The sequence below is a fragment of the Diorhabda carinulata genome, chromosome 12 (genome assembly GCF_026250575.1).
Source record: "Diorhabda carinulata isolate Delta chromosome 12, icDioCari1.1, whole genome shotgun sequence".
NCBI lineage: Eukaryota > Metazoa > Arthropoda > Insecta > Coleoptera > Chrysomelidae > Diorhabda > Diorhabda carinulata.
The window spans coordinates 6,511,979-6,532,595 of record NC_079471.1 but is presented as its reverse complement, the minus strand read 5'-3'; the positions used below and the strand labels follow the sequence as shown (position 1 = coordinate 6,532,595).

The 20,617-nt window shown below is 31.6% G+C and overlaps 1 protein-coding gene across 3 annotated transcripts in view; it reads left to right on the top strand.

The window, feature by feature from the left end:
• LOC130899863 (unconventional myosin-IXa-like) overlaps window positions 1-20,617 on the top strand; it is a 64,590-nt gene that overhangs the window by 34,079 nt on the left and 9,894 nt on the right. Inside the window, exons 5-18 of one of the 3 annotated variants that reach the window (XM_057810017.1) lie at window positions 400-857; window positions 1,918-2,322; window positions 5,707-5,955; window positions 10,915-11,147; window positions 12,430-12,671; window positions 15,367-15,527; window positions 15,777-15,981; window positions 16,194-16,324; window positions 17,030-17,179; window positions 17,641-17,827; window positions 18,265-18,500; window positions 18,818-19,105; window positions 19,238-19,580; window positions 19,771-20,160. In XM_057810017.1, coding sequence (XP_057666000.1) covers window positions 400-857; window positions 1,918-2,322; window positions 5,707-5,955; window positions 10,915-11,147; window positions 12,430-12,671; window positions 15,367-15,527; window positions 15,777-15,981; window positions 16,194-16,324; window positions 17,030-17,179; window positions 17,641-17,827; window positions 18,265-18,500; window positions 18,818-19,105; window positions 19,238-19,580; window positions 19,771-20,160 — 3,678 coding nt within the window. Of the gene's footprint in view, window positions 1-399; window positions 858-1,917; window positions 2,323-3,629; window positions 3,678-5,706; window positions 5,956-10,914; window positions 11,148-12,429; window positions 12,672-15,366; window positions 15,528-15,776; window positions 15,982-16,193; window positions 16,325-17,029; window positions 17,180-17,640; window positions 17,828-18,264; window positions 18,501-18,817; window positions 19,106-19,237; window positions 19,581-19,770; window positions 20,161-20,617 lie in introns of all 3 variants that reach the window. The other 2 variants (XM_057810018.1, XM_057810019.1) reach the window with 2 other exon arrangements.

Sequence of the window (20,617 nt, the reverse complement as noted above, 5' to 3'; positions counted from 1 at the left end):
AGGTACTTAAATTCTTCAAAAATTTTAAAGTATCCTATAACGTACAGCATTGAATGATTGGGTTCTGCATCTTCCACTTTCATATATTCAATCTTATCTTCATTTACCTCCAATCCTACTGTTCGTGCTTCTTCTAAGAATACTGGTGCCAGTATTTTCAGATCACTCTTACTGTCCGCTGTTAAAGCTACATCAACAGCATAAGCTAAAATATTTATTTTCCCTCCAATATTTGCTTAGCTTCAGTTGCTCTCAAAGCATTTTCTAAAGCAAGGTTGAACAGAAGGGGGAATGGAAAATATATAATAGATTAAAAACTATTCGTTGTTGTTTTATTTAATACTACAAAACCGAAATTACTTTGTCGCCAACACAATATAAAGTAAATTTTATTTTTAGGAAACTCTGATGCAAGCCTTGACAGCGAAACGTGCCCGTGCCTCAGGAGAGACACTTGTGATTAATTACCGTCTTCCTGAAGCGATAGCATCTCGAGATGCCATGGCGAAATGTCTGTATGGAGCACTTTTTGACTGGATAGTTCTTCAGGTTAACCACGCACTCTTAGCAAAGAAAGATACCCTTCGGGAACACCAAGGTAATTCAATCGGAGTCCTGGATATATTCGGATTTGAAGATTTCGGTTTAAATAATAGTTTTGAACAACTGTGTATTAATTACGCCAACGAACATCTGCAATATTATTTTAATCAACACGTTTTTAAATATGAACAAGAAGAATATAGGAAAGAAGGGATCAGGTGGACGAACATAGAATTCATGGATAATACAGGATGTTTACAATTAATTGAAGGCAAACCGAATGGTTTGATTTTTCTTCTAGATGATCAATGCAAGTAAGTATATACTACCTAGAATTTTGGAAAACTTTTATAGAAAATTTCCTCTAAAGATACATAAGAAGTAGATATCAACTTTATTTTAGTATTTTAAATTTTGACGTATAGGGGAGCCCAAATTATGTCAATTTACTTCTTTACTAAACTGCATCCCTGAGAACATATAGGGAATCAAAGTTATGTCCGTCAGTATTTTTGTTTTGTTTCATACTATTCACACTTCCCACATCAATTTTATTTTCAATATTGAACAAAGAAAAGAAAGTATCATCTTTGTTTCTTTGATAGATATGTCCGTAGTTGGAATAATTGAAATCTTCGTCTATATCATCTTTCTCAGCACCATCAATAATGGTATAGATCCTTGGTGGATTTACCAGCAGGCTGAGTAGGCTGTAGCCCTAGGGCAGAAGATTTCAAAGAGCGGCATATTTAAATTTTTTATTTCCATTTACAAAATTCACAATCGCACTAAGAAGATTAGTTTTGGTTGCGAATTCTCAAGTCCTTTTCTCTGTCAATGCTATTTTTCTTCTTGTCATTTCGTAATTCTCACTTGTAGCTATGTGAAGAGAATGGTGCAGCTCTATGAATGCCACCACAATGTTATTCAAAAATTTGTAAAGAACTAAAAACTCTAAAACTGTTTCCAACGATATATCTCCTTAATTAACGAATTTTTTCTTCTGTGCATTTTTATACATTGTTCCTGATATGCAAGTAGAAGATATGCTTATTGTGTCACCTGGTACATACTGTTTCATGAATAACTATCGTTCATAAGTTGAAATTACTGGAATTATTGGTCATATTCACATTGACACACTGTTTAGTACTACTACTTCAATATTTACAATTACATTGCTTGGTCCTTCGAGCCGGATGTGGGTCATATTTAAACTGAAACTCTGCTTAATACTACTAGTTCAAACTTTACAATTACATTGTTTGGTCTTTCGAGCCGGATATTATTCAGTGACTTAAAGAAGACTTGAAGGATCAAACAGTGCCGTAGCTGTAAACAATCTGATCATTATAAACAACCGTCTATTTTTAGCTTTCCTGGTGCTACAAACGAAACCCTTTTGCAAAAATTCAACACTGTTCATAAAGATAACAAATTCTACCAAAAGCCTCAAAAGAAAGAAGGAGCTTTCATTATTGTACACTATGCCGGCAAAGTAAAGTATCAGGTAACGGATATGCGCGAAAAGAATCTCGACTTGATGCGTCAAGACATTGTAGGAGTGTTAAAAAATAGTTCTATGGCTTTCGTAAGAGAATTAGTGGGAGCCGATCCGGTGGCTGTGTTTAGGTGGGCGATCGTAAGGGCCTTCTTTAGAGCTTATTTTGCCTTCCATGAAGCAGGCAGGAAGCATAGACAAGGAAGGGTGGATGGAAATAAAAATAATATACAACAGAGGTATTCGAGAAATCATATACCGAATGAAAATCTTATTAGGTAAGATAGATTCGATTTTTTCAAATTTTAAATTTTTTGGCAAGCTTCTATGTTTTTTTTTCTATCGCGACCAATTAAGTGATGGAATTTTTGGGGAGCTTATTTTTTATTTGGTTCAGTTTTCCGTCGGGTGTTGTAAAATTTATAGTAAAATGAAATAATCAAAATGTTTTTTATTATTTATTTCTATTCAAGTATCTAGGAAACAAAGAACTTTCCCTCAATAATTCAGTCAATTTTTCAAAGGTTTAATAGGTTACAATTCTCATATCAACTTAAAAGAATATTTTAAATGTACCTCCCAGAAGATCAAAGTTGTATGAAGTAACGAAATACCCTGGACTACCAAAAATACCAGCAAGGTACTGGTAGATGGTTTAATATCAAAAACTTTTAATGTAGATAGAGAATTGAGACAAGATTACCGTAATTGGAAGCCATTAGATTAGAAGCTGTTGCCAAGACATATTATTCCCCCCAACCGTAACATCTAACAATCGACTTTGGGGTGATGGTTATATTTTATGTCCATACAGGACCAGTCTGGGTCTTTGCTGCATTAATCTCAATCAGATCGCTTCCTCTCTACTCCAGAAGGTTTTCAATATCGGTATTGATAGACTTTTATCCATTACCGACAGGGGTCACAATGATTCCAGTATGATTAGTGGAGATCACTGTTCGAGAAAAAATAATGATAAAGGGTGCTTCACAAAAGTAATGGATTAGCTTTGACGACTCCAATATGGGTAAAAGACGAGCAGTGATGGTTTCTGTAATGAGTAAAAGTTGTTCGTGAGACGAAACTAATGTATGACTTGGTGTTCAATTGCTAGCCCCCTTGAGATTCGACTGAAGTCTACCAGTAATTGAGAACATTGATGAGGTCATTTGTCATATTGTAGGAGACATATTATGATAGTCAGGCACTATTTGCAGGTAGCACTTACCTAAATATGAACTATGAAGCTGTCTAATGTGATTAGAAAGGTTATTCGTTGGGTTATGTTATTCTTTTTTTCCCCATTTGCCCATGGATGTATGTAGTTACTCAACATTCAGGAGATGTTAAGACGATTTTGTTTATGAAATATTTTGATTATTTTATTTTACTCCATTACATAAGATAAATATGTTGATAATTTAAATGTTTATTTTTTATTTCAAAAAAATGTGCGCTTTCATAATGCTAATTTTTTTTCAAGCTTATGCCGATTTATTCTTTAACAAATACAACATTTTTCTGTTATATAATTTATTTACTATTCCAAAGTGTACTTATACACATATTATGTGTCATTCTGTAGCCATCTTGTGACAGTTTCGGCTGTGAATCTCACAATAAACAGAATTGCGTAAGTTTACTAAAGCAGTTGACGTTTTACTTCCCCGTTTATAGTTTTTCCATCATATGTTCATATTATTTGTTATTTTTTTAATTGTACTTCTAAACTATTTCATTATTGTATTTCATATACTGCCCTATCTCCAAATAGTGTTAATTTCTTCTGTTTGCATGTGCATCTACTCTTAATTCATGTAATACACAAAGGATATTGATTTCTAATTATTGTTTCTTTTCAACATATTACATCAATTGAAAGATTATGATTTGAGACTCTACTACCTAAATTTCAATTTTTATCTTCAGAAAGCTAAGATCCGATTTCCTAAGTATGAAGAAATAAACAATATTTGTGTTATATTTTAAGTATTGAAATAGTTTAGATGAATATTTTTCAAATAATTGGCTACATATTTTTTCTAATTTTATGAGAACGTATATCTAATCCTCCTATATTGCCGGTACCCGTTAAGTATTTCAACTACCCTAGAATGATGACTTGATATTTAATGGAAGTTACCATTTTTCTGCTCGATAGTTGGCACCACAGAAACAGTAACATCTCTTCAATTTTCAATTACAGTTGAAAAGCATGCAGAAAACTGTCAGTTCAGTATTAGTATCTTAACATAATAGTAGTCAGTAACTATCCCTTCAAAATGCGTAATGCTAAAAAACATTTCAACCCTAAGAATTAGACCAATACCAAATTCCAAGAAGGTAGCCTTCATGGCAGTTTCATGTGCACAATAAATAATAAGTGGGACGGACCCATATCTTTATGTGCTGTAATGATCAGTCTCTTTCCTCATCCCATTATGCAATATAGGAATGTTAAATATATGTATAGGCATGAGAATGACTTTGATTTTGTTTGATTATTGATTACATAGGGGTTTTCATTGAAAATGCATGCATTTCATCATGATCTTCAATTTGTATATTTACTTATAATACAGAAATTTTTAATTTTTATCGAATGTAAGCATGAAAGTATCGATGAAGGATATATCCTATTTTAGAAAAAATAGTACCACCCTGTTTAATTTTATGCAAATTAAACAGGTTAGATTATCAATAATTTATTTATTAAATCCAAGAAGATGCTTGTAACGGTACCATTCCAAAAATAGTTGTCAAACATAAGGTAACCCATATACTTTTCTCTAAACTTATAGGAGTTATCAAAAAACTTTAATTACAAAAGTTCTTTGTATTTTAAGAAATTTTAGATTATACAGTGTGTTCCTATTCTTCAGTATCTGAATTTTAAATGGAACACCTTATATTTTATTGCGTTTTTTTTATTTAGTGGTAAAAACAAATGCAACTTTCATAAGACCGACCTATTTGATTTTGGCACGGTTTAGTTGTATGAGTTTTGAATTTTGTAAATAACAAAATCTTTGTAAGTGGCCCTGTATATTATACCTTTAATAGAACGCGCATAAAAATTAAGAATCATTGTATGTTCTCTACCTATATATAATGGTTGTGGAATTATTTGTCTTTTTTTCATTTTTTCACACTGTATGTATACGCAGTGAAGAAACACACCTATTCTACACTCGAAAATTACTAAAAATTAAATAAAGTTTTTTGTTTAAAAATTCATTTTGCAAATGATGCCAATTAACTTCATTTTTATATTGTGGAATATTCCAGTTATAACAATTTAAAGAAAAATTCAAATAACCTTAAATATTTCCTAAACCGTGCAGAAATCAAATAGATCTGTCTTATGAAAGTTACCTTTGCTTTTACCACTAAATCAAAAAAACGCAATAAAATATAGGGTGTTCCATTTAAAATTCGATACTGAAGAATTTGGACACCTTGTATAATTCAAAAGTCAATAATCCATAAATTCCTTTAAATACAAAAAACTTTTATAATCAAAGTATTTTGATAACTTATACAGGTTTGGAGAAAAGTATAAGGGTCACCTGTACGTGTATAATTATTTGAAAAAAAAATTTTTTTTAACGAAACAAAGTTATTTCAGTTTTTTTTGAATTATTATTAAATTTCAATATTAGTAAACAACGAAACACCGTCGCATTTAATCGATTGGGTCGAAACTTAGACAACGAATCATCCAACAACAATAGGCTATCGTGGCCTCAACTTTACCAACGAAACAGACACAGCAGCGGTAGCAGTAAAAATAATGATGACGATCGAAGAAGAAAGGATTCGTTAACAGGAAATACTAGTTCGTCAGTTGGGCTAGAAAGGTTGGGCCCGGACGAGGCTAGAGCTATACAAAGGGCGAATCAGATCGTTATGTACGTGAAGTTTTTATAAGAGGTGGAAGTTTGGTGTAGGAAGGGAATTAAAGTTTCAAAAATGTATATCTACAAAATTATTGAAGCGTTTGTAATATCAGAAATATTGAACAAAAAAGTTTTATCAAAATAAATTTCATTTTGCTTTTCGATCTATGCCAAATATCAATTGGTTTGATATATGGTAAACCCATTAGAAGCTTTGATGCTTCTAGTAAAATGTGAAATTGTTAACATAGTACATGAATATTTGTTTAGTAATGGTCTTATTTATAATGGTCTGATATTATAAATTAATCGTCATACTGTATACATATTTGCTCTAAGTGGTAAAAGCACATTTTTCACATAATATATAAGGTGGTGGTAATAATTTTCATCAAAAATACAGTGTACAATCTATTCAGTACTTATTTGGACTTCACAACCCTACATTTTTTACTGATTTTTTCCATAAGAAAATTATATTTAATCATATATTCAATTATTTGTGGATTATTACCCCCTTTTTATTAATGAAACGCACTGTATATGTATATAAAAAACCTACGCTTACCAAACTTACAACTGATCCGTTCAGCAAAATTAATGCATAATTTGTTATTTGGTTGAAACTTTCAATGAATGAATCTTTAAACTTTTTCCAGCTCGACTTTGTGACCAATAATTCCACCCGAAACGAAGTTAATTTTCAAGATTAATAAAAACTGCTGTACAAAACATGCAAATGGTTTAGTTAATAATAATTTTGCTTAAATACGAAACCTAGCTCTGTAACTTAATTCAAACTTTAAATTAAACCCTTAATTTTCACCCAAATAATATTATTTGACTTCCGAAAAGTATGTTGTAGGTATTTCGTTGATGAGGAAGGCTTCTCATAAGAGAAATGGTACAAAATCGACACTAAACACACTATTTCAACTACCATTATATCAACAGTCGCAATAACACTGTCAGATGCTCAAGTAACTATGAATATCACCAACGGTTCCAGAAATTTATTCTCATTTCTTGAGATTAAAGGCCTTTTCAAGAAGCAGGAAATAAAAACAAAGAAGATCAGGTCAGGGCCGTGGACAGGAAACTAAAGCAATTCACGGCAGAGTTTTACTTAACACACTGTTTACACTATCACTACACCAACACTCACAATTACACTGACATCTGACGCGCGTTTCGATAACCAAGTTATCGTCTTCAGAGACTGACGGTAAACTGTTTATAGAAACGCGAGTCAGACAGTGTAATTGTGAGTGTTGGTACAGTGGTTGTGTAAACAGAGTGTTTAGTATGAATATCATCAACAATTCCAGAAATTTCAACTTAGATGACAGATTTTGCCAAGTACTAAGATAAAGATTTTTTGTATCTATTTCGAATCTAAAAAACTGTGTGACGCTATCAACAAGAAATATAAGCTCCTATACAATAAGGAGGCAACTTGATTTGATGCTCCAGCAACTGACTTCCATACTACTGAAAGAGGTTGTCTTAATGCTCACGGGTATATTGACAACTTATTAGAACTACAAGTCGTACCTTTCACCTTGTAGAAAAAAAATTTCTGTAAGGGCATGATAATGTTTAACTGGTTATCGCAAGAATGGTCCAAAATCACCAAGAGAAATCGAGTTCTAAGGAATGGTATGGTCAGTAGTTAAACTGAGCCTTTTTGCTATTGACCAAAATGATAATTGAAACATGCCCAGATGTTACCGAGCTGTAACTGGAATCAAAAGAGGAAATATGCTTTATTAAAACAGACCCTTTAAATTTTTTTTGAGATTTTGTCTTATACATCTTTTGTTGAATTCTCACAATATTATGCGTTAATTTCGCTAAATAGTGTGTTCATGCTTCAGATGAGCTTGTAAAATGAACCATTGAAATATTTAGTAATAAGTTTGCCAAAAGTAGAGATGATAATTACAATAATGTGTATTGCATTATATTAAACAAAAAAATAAGTTTATAACAGAATCACGGTATAATCGAAAACTAGGTAATGTAGATTGCAAAGCTTTGGTGACAGTTTTAATAGTCAGTGTCAGAATGTAGAGAAGTATGTACTGTGTACATTTAACTTTCTTGTACTTTTATCACATAGTCTTTAAATTCATTGTTGAGTTGTTTCAAAAACTAACATAAAAAGTTAGATGAACTTTTGCAACCAAAAGAATTGATGGTCAAAGTAATATGATATCTGCCACATTTTTGGTAGAATCATGATTAAGAAAGGAAATAAAACTTAAAAAAAAAACATCGAAATCTTATGTATTAAATTTCGGTATGTAATTGTTGTTATTCAATTATTAATTTCAGATGATATAATAGTCCAAGAAATAAAACTCAAAAAAGGCAAAACCTCTCAATTTTTTCATCCTGCATCGATTTTAACAAAAATTTGGGATTAGGCTCATTTCACCCTCTAGTTCTTGGTAAATTTTTCAAATTTCGGTGTGTAATTGTTGTTGTTCAATTATCAATTTCAAATGGTATAATAGTCCAGGAAAATTTTTTTCCATATTTCCAGTATTTTCGGAGATATGATGTAAAGGGTGAAAAATACGTTTGCTCTTTAAACTCCAATTTTTATAAAATTACGCATTTTAAATTGATCAAACTTCTTGATTGTATTGTTAATACATATATAAAGAGTATCACATAAGGGTGAAGATCTATTTTTATTAGGAGGTTGTTCTTACTATTTTTTCGTAGAAAACGTTGGAACCAACATTTTTTATCATTAGCCGCTGAATTGTCATGCTGGAGACTGCTTTTTCATTTTAAAGCTCTTAATTAATTACTTTAAAAAAGATTTCCCATTATTTGGCTTTGAATCTTCTGAATTATGCAATTAATGAAAAAAACTAACCATTAACGTGCTATATCTCAGTTCGTGTTTGTCGTAGAAAAATTATAAAAAAAGGATTTTTTTTGTTTTTTTAAAAGCTACAATTTTGCTAAATACAGCTTTTTTGATGAAAAGCAAATTTTTCGAGTTATTCGCCAAAAAAATCTTTGAAAAAAGTCGATTTTTTCGATTAGTTCTACGAAGAAAACTTAAGAAACTTTTTTTTCTTATAATTACTTTTTCCATCGATTCCCGTAGAATGTAAAATGTAAAAAAATACATCCTCGAAAGTGGCAATCACTCCGAAGGTTTTAACTAGAGTGGCATGATATAGAAAATCATAAAATGATCTTTCTGTAAAAATTTCAAGTAAATCCAGGCAGGACGAAAAAATTGCGAGCCAATATGCTTAATTTCCTGAACTAGATAGTTTATCAAAAGAAAAAAATTTTCTTATACACAGTAAAGATACTTTTAAAAATAGAAAAATGACCCGGAAGTTTAATAATATAAATAAGCGACCAAAATGTCTTTTTGAATAGCGCAATTCTTCAACAACAAACAGTATATTTTAAATGACAAGAGAATATATTGCTATCAAATGAATTGTATAAAATGTACTATCCATCCAGTTTTTCTCAAATTTCTTAAAAAATTAATTTTGTTGATTAAAACTTGTTAGATGTCTTCCTTTTTATTATTAAGCTCAAAATAATACTTCAGGTACAATTATTGAGCACACTATACCAAGACATATTCATACAATATGAATTGTATTTGTACATCCAATTGTCAAACGCATGAATACTTTGCATGCAGCTTGATTGATAACATTCATATTATTTTAAAAATAGACAGTTGACATATTTGAATATAGATTTGTAATAATAGAAGCGAAACAATACTAGTTAGTTATAATGATTTCTTTATTCAAACTTAAAATGAGTAGGTCCTAAATTTCAAATTACTCACACTTTTACTTAATGGATATCCATAGAAATAGGTTACTTACTTAATCATAAGCCTTTCTACCTTTGTGGTGGTGTATGGAATCGGTCTACGATGTAGTATCACTTCTTCAAACCATCTTCTATTCCTTTACTTTCCATATTATCCCATTCCATTCAATTGTTCTTTTCCTTGTCGCTATCTCGACCTCATTCTATGCTCTTCTTAGTCCTCCTATTTATTTGTTTCTTGCCTTGATCTTGCTTCTAAAATTCTTCTCCCATATTCGTAACATGCCCAAACCATCTTTTCTATTTTAGTATTTACAAGTTTTGTTACTAGATAGATAGATTCCTGTATGTATTACTGAACACACTGTTTACACCACCAATACACTAACACTCACAATTACACTGTCTGAAGCGCGTTTCGATAACCAAGTTATCGACTTCAGGAACTGAAGATAAATTAAAACCTAATGACTTGACTTACCTGTTTTATTCTAAATTTTCCCACCAATAAACCTTTTCCCGCAAAAATTAATTCCAGTGGAAAATCCTCCTTGGCGGGAATTTTCACATTCCTTCCTTCTTTCCCTTCCCGCTATTCAGTAAGAATATCACCAACGTTTCCAGAAATTCCAACTTAACTATATGTATTATTTCTAATCCTCTCCAATCTCTTTTTACCTTCCATCTTCCTTAGGTATCTCACCTTCATGCAATTTATCTTATTTCTTTGTGTTGTGGTTCATATATCTGTCCCAAAAGTGAGTATAGGGAGCACTATGAACAACAATGAACAAATAGACCTTTCTGGAAATTATTCAAAATAAACAATGTAAATAAACCGCATGCTATAAAAAGTTGTTTACACTCAAACATCAAAAGAATCCCGCCTTATGCACCTTCACCAAATTTTAAATTTCCATAGTAGCTGGACAAGGCTGGCAAACGGACTCATTTCGTGAACTTATTCGTAACAGGAAGTTATAGAATATTTTAACATTTTACATATTAGTATCTTTCATCAAACACAAAATTAATGTTTTGATAATACTGCTACTTTTTCTTTGTCAACTGTCTATTACACAAATCAATCTTCCATCTTAATAATTCAAATAGAATTCAGTACATTAAATATTTTTTTCTCAGGAAAAACAAATCATTCCGGCCACGAGAACGTAGTAAAAAAGGACTGAAGAATCTACAAACGGTTAAAACGTTAGTAGGTAGAACTGGCATCACTGCTCAACCTCAAGGCCAATTAGGAAAAGCGAGGAAACAACCGATGACAGTTACCGCTCAATTTCAACAAAGTTTACACTCACTCATGGATACTCTGAATCAGGCTAATCCTTTTTTTATTAGGTGTATTAAATCAAACGGTAAGACATGAACCATATACGGTTTTTATTTTAAAATTTGTATCTGATTACAAAATATTGAGTTAATTATTATAGACAGTCTGTATATTGAAATTGTTTCATCGCATCTACTATTAGGTTTGTTCTTGATAGCTGCACTAGAAGAACTAGTTCAGCAAGTGTACACTAAAGCCTTCTTTGTAGCAGAACCAGCGCTAGTGTCGCTGTTCTTAGTACCAGTACAAGAGAACTAGTTCACCCAGTTCACTAAACTGCTTGCACTGGGTCTAGAGTCAGTTCAGCCAGTACAGTGCAATAAGTGTAATTTGTAAACGGTGGCACTACATCTTCGTCATCAGATGAATGTAAAATAACCTCAAATACAACAATCCACAAATGCTCCATTGCTCTCTGCACTATATCGGTCTTTGTATCCAATCGAACTAATTCTATACATTCATGAACTGGCCTGCACTGGTCCAGTTCATGTGCAGCTACCAAGAACAAAACTCTTATTGTATTTGAACTGCGGGCGTTCGTATCACCCTTTGTAGAGGTGGTGAAAAATGACTTTGAAAATAGTTGAGCAGAACTAAACGGCTACGATGCTCGGGAAAAGTCCGTTGAAGCCGAGGAAAAGTAGGGTTAGAAATCTTCAGTTCATAATTAGAATTTGTTATAAAAATTGAAATTAATTGTTTTAACCAATATTTTCCCAAGAACTGAATGCGATCATCACACGATTCCAAAAAAGATCTTTTCACGTATGTTGCATACATTATTTTTCCACTTACTGTAGATGTTGTCCATTCATATTGGCAATTTTTGACGCACTAGTGCTCAAAAAAAAACTTGATGAATCAAATAATTGTCATTTAATACTGAAAAGTTATATGATTGAAATTGAAATTAAAGTAAAAAATAACAAGCTACACGATGGACTTGCAGTCTTTATGCTATGCTTTATGTTAAGGAAGGTAGTAGGAGCTTATTTCAAACATAAAATTGTGCTCTACGTCAGTATGACTCGACTCGATTTCCACTACCAATAAGAGTTTTAACTTGTAGAATTTCCAAAAATTTTGAAGTTATGATAACGATCCAGGTAAAAATTATATTTATGTCGAGTAGAATGACTATGATTTTTGTAAATTCCTCATTGATATGAATTGCCTATGCTTATACTATATTACTAAGCTATAAATAATTCGATTTGTACATGTCGCTATTTATTTGTAATTTTGTTGTTATTTTTATGTAATTTTTGTTCGTATTATTCATACTATTTTCCGTTGTTTTAAAGGCAATAAAATTCCTAATACATTTGACGAACAAACAGTACAAAGACAACTACGGTACACCGGTATGCTCGAAACTGTCCGCATACGACAAGCAGGATTCAATGTTCGATTAACTTACGATGAATTCATTCAACTTTATAGAATACTCCTTCCGAAAGGTTTACTCAGCTCACAAATCGATGTACGGGACTTCCTAGCAACTTTAAATCTCAACAGGGACAATTATCAGTTGGGAAGTACAAAGGTATGATTTTTTTTAATGAAAGTTATCAATATTACCTAACAATTAAATGATATTAAATCACAAAGACATTATCATGTATGTGTGTATTTGAAACTATTTATATTAATTATTCCACAACATTTTTTGCAATTTTATTATGTAATAATTAAAGTTGAATCTTCTTACCAGTAAAGTTTATTAATTCTTTTGATAAAACATATTTTTACATATCTAAAACATCATTAAATTAAAAGTCTACATCAAGTAGAAATTAATTGAGTAATTATTGTTATTATCATCATTATACTTCAACATTTTAATTCGCTACTCGAGGCGCTGATGTAAAGTGAGTTCTGTCAAATGTCAAATTGAATGTTTTGTGACTTTAATGCATAATCCTTAGGGTTGAAATATTTCTTACAATACGCTTTTATTTTAAAAGGAATCCTCTTGAAGTCGATACTGCTTTAAGATAATTTTTTCTATAAGAAACTTGATCCTTTTGCAATTTCTTGTTACTATAAATTTATATTTAAAATCTGTAATGACAAATTTTGACAACCATACTTCATGATCTTTATCGCCTGGTGAGCATAAAAACTTGGGTGTCTTATTTATGTTTATTTTGTTAGATGTCGATTATAAAATGTATATGTGAAATATCCAGTATTACCAGCGCTGAATTTTTCTTCAATTGAGTGCTTTTTCCCTTAAACTTTTGTATCAATGTAAATGAAATAAAGATTGTTAATAATTCTTTTGATATTGTCATTGGAACTCCAGAGTCAGAACTTGGAAAGGAAATTACATTGCAATATTACAAATCTACAAACTTAATTATGATGAACAAATCTAGTACCTCCGTTTTTTCTCATAATCCTTCTTTTCTTTGCTTCAGTGTTCGTGGTATAGATGCTTGAATGCTCTAGCGTACATGCCGACTTGTTGTTGTTAGGTTCTATACCTGTGATAAATAGCAGGCATTTTAGAAGAAGAAGAGTTGAGATTTATTAACGTAGATTGTTTGGAGAATTGTTTACAGCCACTCTATACCTATACCTAGAAGATATTTTGTACAAGACTCTACATCGCATTGTTCTACTTACAAAATACATAAACTCCTCCCAAAGGAGGCTATTTTTTGAGACTATCGTATCCCACTTTCTAAGGTGTTAGTACTACTTCATCAATGTACTTAACCTTTTAGCGAAGATGTTCTACTGTTTCCATTGTTTGCTCGCAGCTTCTGCAGTTGACGTCCTCTGTCATTCATATTATATGTCGTTTCTGGTCAGCACGCTAAGTTCTTCAGATTTCTTAGCTGACACAGTTATAAATCTTTTGAATCGTCTTAAGCATGAAGGGTTTCTCCAATGAGACTTCATCTGATTCTTTAGCAATTCGTTATTGATGTAGCATCTCATGAGGCCACAGTGGGGCTCTGGTCCTTGGTATGGAGTCGTTGCCCCCTTTTTTGCAACGCTACCTACTTCCTCATTGCCTGGTTTACCCTGATAACCTGGTAGCCACATTAGAGTAACTGTATTTTTTAATTAGTGCTTTTAGAGTTTATTTGCACTCCCACACTTGTTTGGACGTGTACTTGTACGTGTACAAAACACAGAGATACATTTCGAGTTTGCAGAAGATTTTCATTGACCCATGATTAGCCGATCGTTAATTACCACTTCGAATGGGATATCTTTGTTCATCATGTAATGTATTTGATCCACTGGTTTGTTACTGCTTTCTAGCTTTATAAGTTCTAGAATTCTTTGGTAACCTGTTTCCGGGCTTCAATTTTACTGTCTGGATTTTGCTAAATGCCTTTTTCTTCACTATAAGGTTAACAGGAGGTAGGTAAATCAATTTTGAAAATTGATTTACAGAATGATTTAATTGTAGAAACAAATTTTGAAAACTAGGTTTAATAATTATCACTATTAGGGAAGTCCCTAAGAATGTCATTAACTTTCTAATATAAAATGGGGTCGTTACAAGTGTTTGAAATAATGACGGGGTCGATTTTGAGACATACTGTCTTCTAAATAGATAGTTTTTTCAAAATTTCATCGAAATATGAATTAAAAAATTCATATCTTCCATATATGTACTAGCTTTGTATTATATACCAATCTAAAGTGGCTATAGAGTTATTAAATGAAAATTTGATACTTCTTATGACTTTATCTGCAATATTTTCAAAATTTCATATGTTTTTTTCAATAAATTCAACTTGAGAAATATAAATTTCCTGAAAAAATAGAACTTCACACTAAATATCCTTTTTCTAGTTTCACCTGAAGCTATTTTGATAAATAATTTAGTGGAAAATTTTGATAATTCCCAAATTTAATTGTAGAAACAAATTCTGAAACCGGATTTAATAATTTCTACTACTGGACATTAGATGTTTTATTTCTATAGATGTACATAATAATAAATCTTCGTTATTTGGATTCATATTTTTCGGTAAAAAATTCATATTAATTAGCCAATTCCTCAATTTAAAATCATCAAAATTATTGCAAGTGTCACTACACTCTTTAACAGAAATAAAATGTTTTCTTTTGGCCAATTGGTAACATCTGATCTTTTTTTCCGAGAAGTGTTCCAAAATTGATTAAACGCCTATTGATGATATTATGCCTCCTTAAAAGAAGATCGTAATTTGCTCTTAGATTATTTCCATGTATATTTTTTTATACCATTTCAGGTGTTTATGAGAGAAACTGAGAAATATAAATTGGATTGTAAACTTCACCAACAAATTATGTCAAGCATTGTAACTTTGCAGAGGTGGTTTAGAGCATGTTTAGAAAGAAGAAGATTTTTAAGAATTAGAACTGCTGTGATAACTCTTCAGTCGTACTGCAGGTAAGATATTTATTATAGATTTCATCAATCAATTTGAGCATTGAAATCTCTACGAATTTAGCACGTCTCGTATAAGTACTAGCAGGATTATAGCAGCATCATCCCAATTTTCCATATCGATTGATTAAAATGTTGTAATTATCTTTTCAAATTTACCCAATAACTAACTAAATATACACCAGTATGTCTTCAAGTTTATAGTATTAGTTTAAATATGTAGTTCTGCATTATCCACTTATTTTTTTTTAGGATGTACATTGTTCAAAAATACATAAGGAGACTGCAAGCCGTACTGAAGATACAAAAGTATTGGAGAGGATACAAGTGTAGAAGTTGGTTACACAAATTAAAAACATCTCTAATAGTCGTTCAAGCTCATTGCAGGGGTTTCAGAGTGAGGAAAATGATAATGGAAATGAAAATGAAGGGAGAAATGGCCCCAAAGAAACCTCCAGTAGGTCCTATTAACATAGTATATAGGAAGCAATAGCAAAACATTTATATTTATAATATATTGAAATTATTCTAAGGAAATGAGATTTTAGCATATAAAAATTCGATAAACAAAAAATTTATTTCCAAGTTCATTTAGATATAAAAAAAATAGTTATGAATATTTATTTAAAGTTAACCACTTTCATATACAGCATAATATGCTCATTTCAGATTGTTAGTGCACTTCCAACCCACCTACAGGTGAAACATGGAAGTTCAGACGAGGCATTCGTTAGTAAAGATTCTAGTCTAGAAGAAGTGCGTCCGGAACAAACCGATAAAAAATTCTTGGATTCCGATGAGTAAGTACCAATATATAAATAATGCATTTCGTGTATTGGCGTTATTTTCATGAACTTTTGAAAAGAAGCAAGTTTTCATTATATCGTCATCGGATTCATTAGGAATTGGATAATTCATCGAAATCACTAACAGCACAACTTAAATTTTAGTTCTAATTGACAAAAAACTATTCTGATAAAGAAAAACAGATTTTAGTAATCTCTTCTACATAATTCATAAAAGGAATATTTTGAAATGTTCCATTGTTCACTTGATTATTGTTTATTCGTGTTTTGTGCCAGTTGCTCTTTGAACGCTCAGTGAAAAAATTTTGAAGAACACAGGAAAGTCTTACCAGACACTTGAAGGACACACAATACCCGCTAAAAAACTAAGAGCTCAACTGATTGTCGATTGAAATGTACAGAAAAAATTAATTAGTAAAGAAGGTTAAACATTTTCAATTGCGATCTCGGAAGGTAGCGCTGCTAGGCTTCTATTTGTATATATTATATATTTTATAAAAAATCATATTTTGATATAGACCGAATTAGGTCAAAACATCAAGATTTTATCTAATTTAAAAAATAATTCCAATTTAATAAAACCTAAAATCAAGATAAATCATCACAAACTATTTTGTTTTGTTAATTTTGAATTTATCAACATGTATTAAGTATAGTAATTGCGAAATTTTCATATTTATTTGTTTTTTTTTAATTTAGAAGCAGTGGTGTGCCAGAAGATGACATTGACACATCTACTCACCCGAAAATAAGCTTAAGGTCAACGGTATCATTACCAAGCGTATCAACTACTGTACCTGCTGGCTATTATCATCATCATCATTATGTCAATAACTCCGGAAATTATAGGTAAACGCTTCTTTTTTAGAAGTAATTTATCAATTAAAGGTGGTCTTCATACAGGACCAACAATATGTATTTATTAAAATCGTGAATTTTTCTTCAAATAAAATAATATTCCTGAAAATTGTGAGAGGAATTGGTCTGGTAGAAATTAGACTGTGTATATAAACTATAATAAGATATGTATCTGTGATAATTAATCATTATATCTGCAATTGAATATTAGAAGTGAACCTCATTAAAGTTGGGATAAAATTGCAAGAAATACTTAGTAAAACAACTTAATAGAAATATTTAAAGTTAATAATCAATACAAGCTGTGCTTTGGTTATTAAAATCATTGTTTCAGCGTATCCTTTTGATCAAACAATAATTCACTTTAGTAAACACTCCAATCTGGACGAAACTTGAATCGATTGTGTAATACATAGTAGTAGTGGTATTTTTAATAATGTTTGTTCATATAGGTTTGAGGAACTAAAACCAGAAAAGATTACCTTAGACGCGATACGAAAGAAATCCTCAAAATCTCATCAAACAATTGATTACTCTGATTTAGAATATACTCCTCAACGGAAGGGAAGTGGAGATTCTCTAGGATCTCAACGAAGTTTGGAATCTCAACAGAGCTCTGACTCTCATTCCAGCGTCACGGTAAGTTTTTTTATTGTAATTTAACAGTTATTAAAACTAGTGTTTTGAAGTACACAATCGAAGCAACTAAAATCTGAATAACTATAACAAACTCATTTTGGAAATAAAATGATATACCATAACTTGACATACACTATTGATAGCTAAAGCTAAAACTTGAGTACAGTAGAAACGGTGGACATCTTCCATCACGTGGCTAATACATCAGCAACAATAATAATATGAATCAAATCAAAATTTCTGTCAACTCAATAGAAAGAGGTTGATGATGAACAATCATTTATAAATTCTTATCCACTGAGCCCATTTTCAACTTTAATTTCTTTTTAATAATGATAATGGCATTCGACATTCAAATGTTGGAATGGAATATTTCATTTGGATTATTGAATCAATATTTGTTTCCTTTGACTGTGTAAGAACATAATTTGTTTTAGGTCCGAGAGTTGCACAAACAGGAACCGCCGACATTAGATAAACAGTGGTCATCGTCAAGTACTACTAGTGATCCATTTTCAGAAGGAGGAGCATCTCAATCAGCGCCTCCAATACTTAGAGACCGATCTATGTGGGACAGAAAGCCAGTAACTCGGGAATATTATCCTAAACAGCCTTTAAGTAGAACCGAAGCTGTCAATAATTGGGTATCGCCTGTGATTAGGAAAGACGTGAGGTAAATGACTGTAATTATTGGTACTTTCACATGATTATCTGGATACAATTTTCTTTTATTAAATAATTTGAGAACGTAACTCTAGGGGTAGAAGAATTTTGGAACTCTTAGACCACTTTGAAATTACAGGGTGGTCAGATAAGAATGCGAAGCTCTATATCTTGTTTTAGAGACATAAAATTGTATAACTGAAGCCAACAGAGGACTGTTACAATATTGTCATTGGATGTTGGGACTTGATAAGGGCAAATTTTTATCCAAAAATTAACAAAACTCAAAAATATCATTAAATTTATTTTCGTTGTTCTTCATTTTAGATACAGTGAAAATAAACCTTTGCGAAGTTATCAACCAGTGCGTCGACCCCGTGAAAAATTCCTTCCCGATGATCGACCAGACGTTTATCCATATGACCAAACACCTAACAAATTAGAACAGATCCTAGGACGACCAGAAGCGCCAATTAGGAATACCAGAAAATCAAAAAGGGGTCACGTAAAAAGTCTGGGAGAAGAAGTAACTGACAGTGGTAGTTTAGATAAAAGTGTATTTTTGGGTACTATCGACGAATCGAAAGCGCATCCAGAGTTTATCATACAAGAAAGGTAGGGGAGTTTCTATAATTATATTAATCTATTTCACTAACATGTCCCTTTCCATTTTCACTCATAAAAATTTATTATGATTAGGATTATGCCAAGAAAGTGTTGAATTTTTTAGTAATTTATTTCTATTAGGAATTCATCGGATGGTGGTAATAAACAAACTTTAACGCCGAAACGTCAACGACAGAACCTACCTCAACTCGATCTCAGACGAAGAAACAGCGATCCTGCTACTAAAGCAGTAATTTCTGATAATCCCGCAGGTTTGGATGCCAGTCCTTCAATAAAAACTAACGATTACAAATATGACGTAAACGCTCTATCTATAGCAGGCCATACATTCAGAAAAATTCCTAGAATATCAAAGGATGATCTGTGTATGTCTTGTAATGCCGCCATCGATGCTTTCTATGCTCCCGGCTATAAATGTACCAACTGTAAAAAACAATTTCACACAAAATGTATACAAAACAAGGTTAGTAAGCAGAGATTTTATGCAATAATAACTTCCAATCGCAAAATATTATCTATCGCATTAAAATTTTTAGTTTCCACTACTTTTTACATCCATTATTAATTCAAATTTAATAATTAGGTAAATGGTTAATTTTCTATATTAACTGGTGATAGAAATTATATTCTTACAGTATGTTACTTTTTTTTAGGTTTTCGAAATGCCTTGTGAGCAACAACGACCGAATGCTGAGATTCGTTCTGGTCGCCGAAAACATCGAAAACACTCTCGTACACCTTACGACCTTAGAAAACCTGACGAGAGTAAGTTCAGTCTTACTGGTACTTCGGAATTTACAGATAGAACAGATCAAATCATAACTGGCGCTGAAGAACTTACTCTCATGCAACAATTCATTACAGACAAAATAATGAAAATGGAATCAGTTGGTGGAAAGAATAGCGACGTTGATAAATTGTTCAAACAGGCTTTGCGGGATTTCAAAGATAATTTGGTGCAGATATACAGTAACGCATCCAAACATAATAATCTGGAATCGTGCAATATTAAATACAAGGATCTCATATTGGTGTTTAATCAGGTAAGCTCGTAATTTATAAGGTGTATTGCAACGAGGTGAATCGACATTGAATATGTCCTAATTGAATTTTGTTACAAAGACACTCAGAATTGGTAAACAGCACCTTGTTAACAAGAAACAAAGTAAATTTGTTGTAGGTAATAAAGATATCGAAATTACAGTCTTTGCAGATTTTAAAGTGTATCCAGAAAGTTCCTTAGTAGATGCAGATATTTCGGAATACCTATCAGGAATACAGTTATTCAGAGAATCTTAATAATCCTAAGAAAAAACATGGGTGGAAATCATAATCAACTGAAAGTATTTTAATTGAAACGAGATCCTTATAATACACCCACAATAAATTTTCAGGGGGAATATTATTTCAATATATATGTCAACTAAACTTATGAAACTATATAAGATTGCTCGCTCATTCATTTAATATTAACCGACTAACGACGGAAAACGCTCCCTC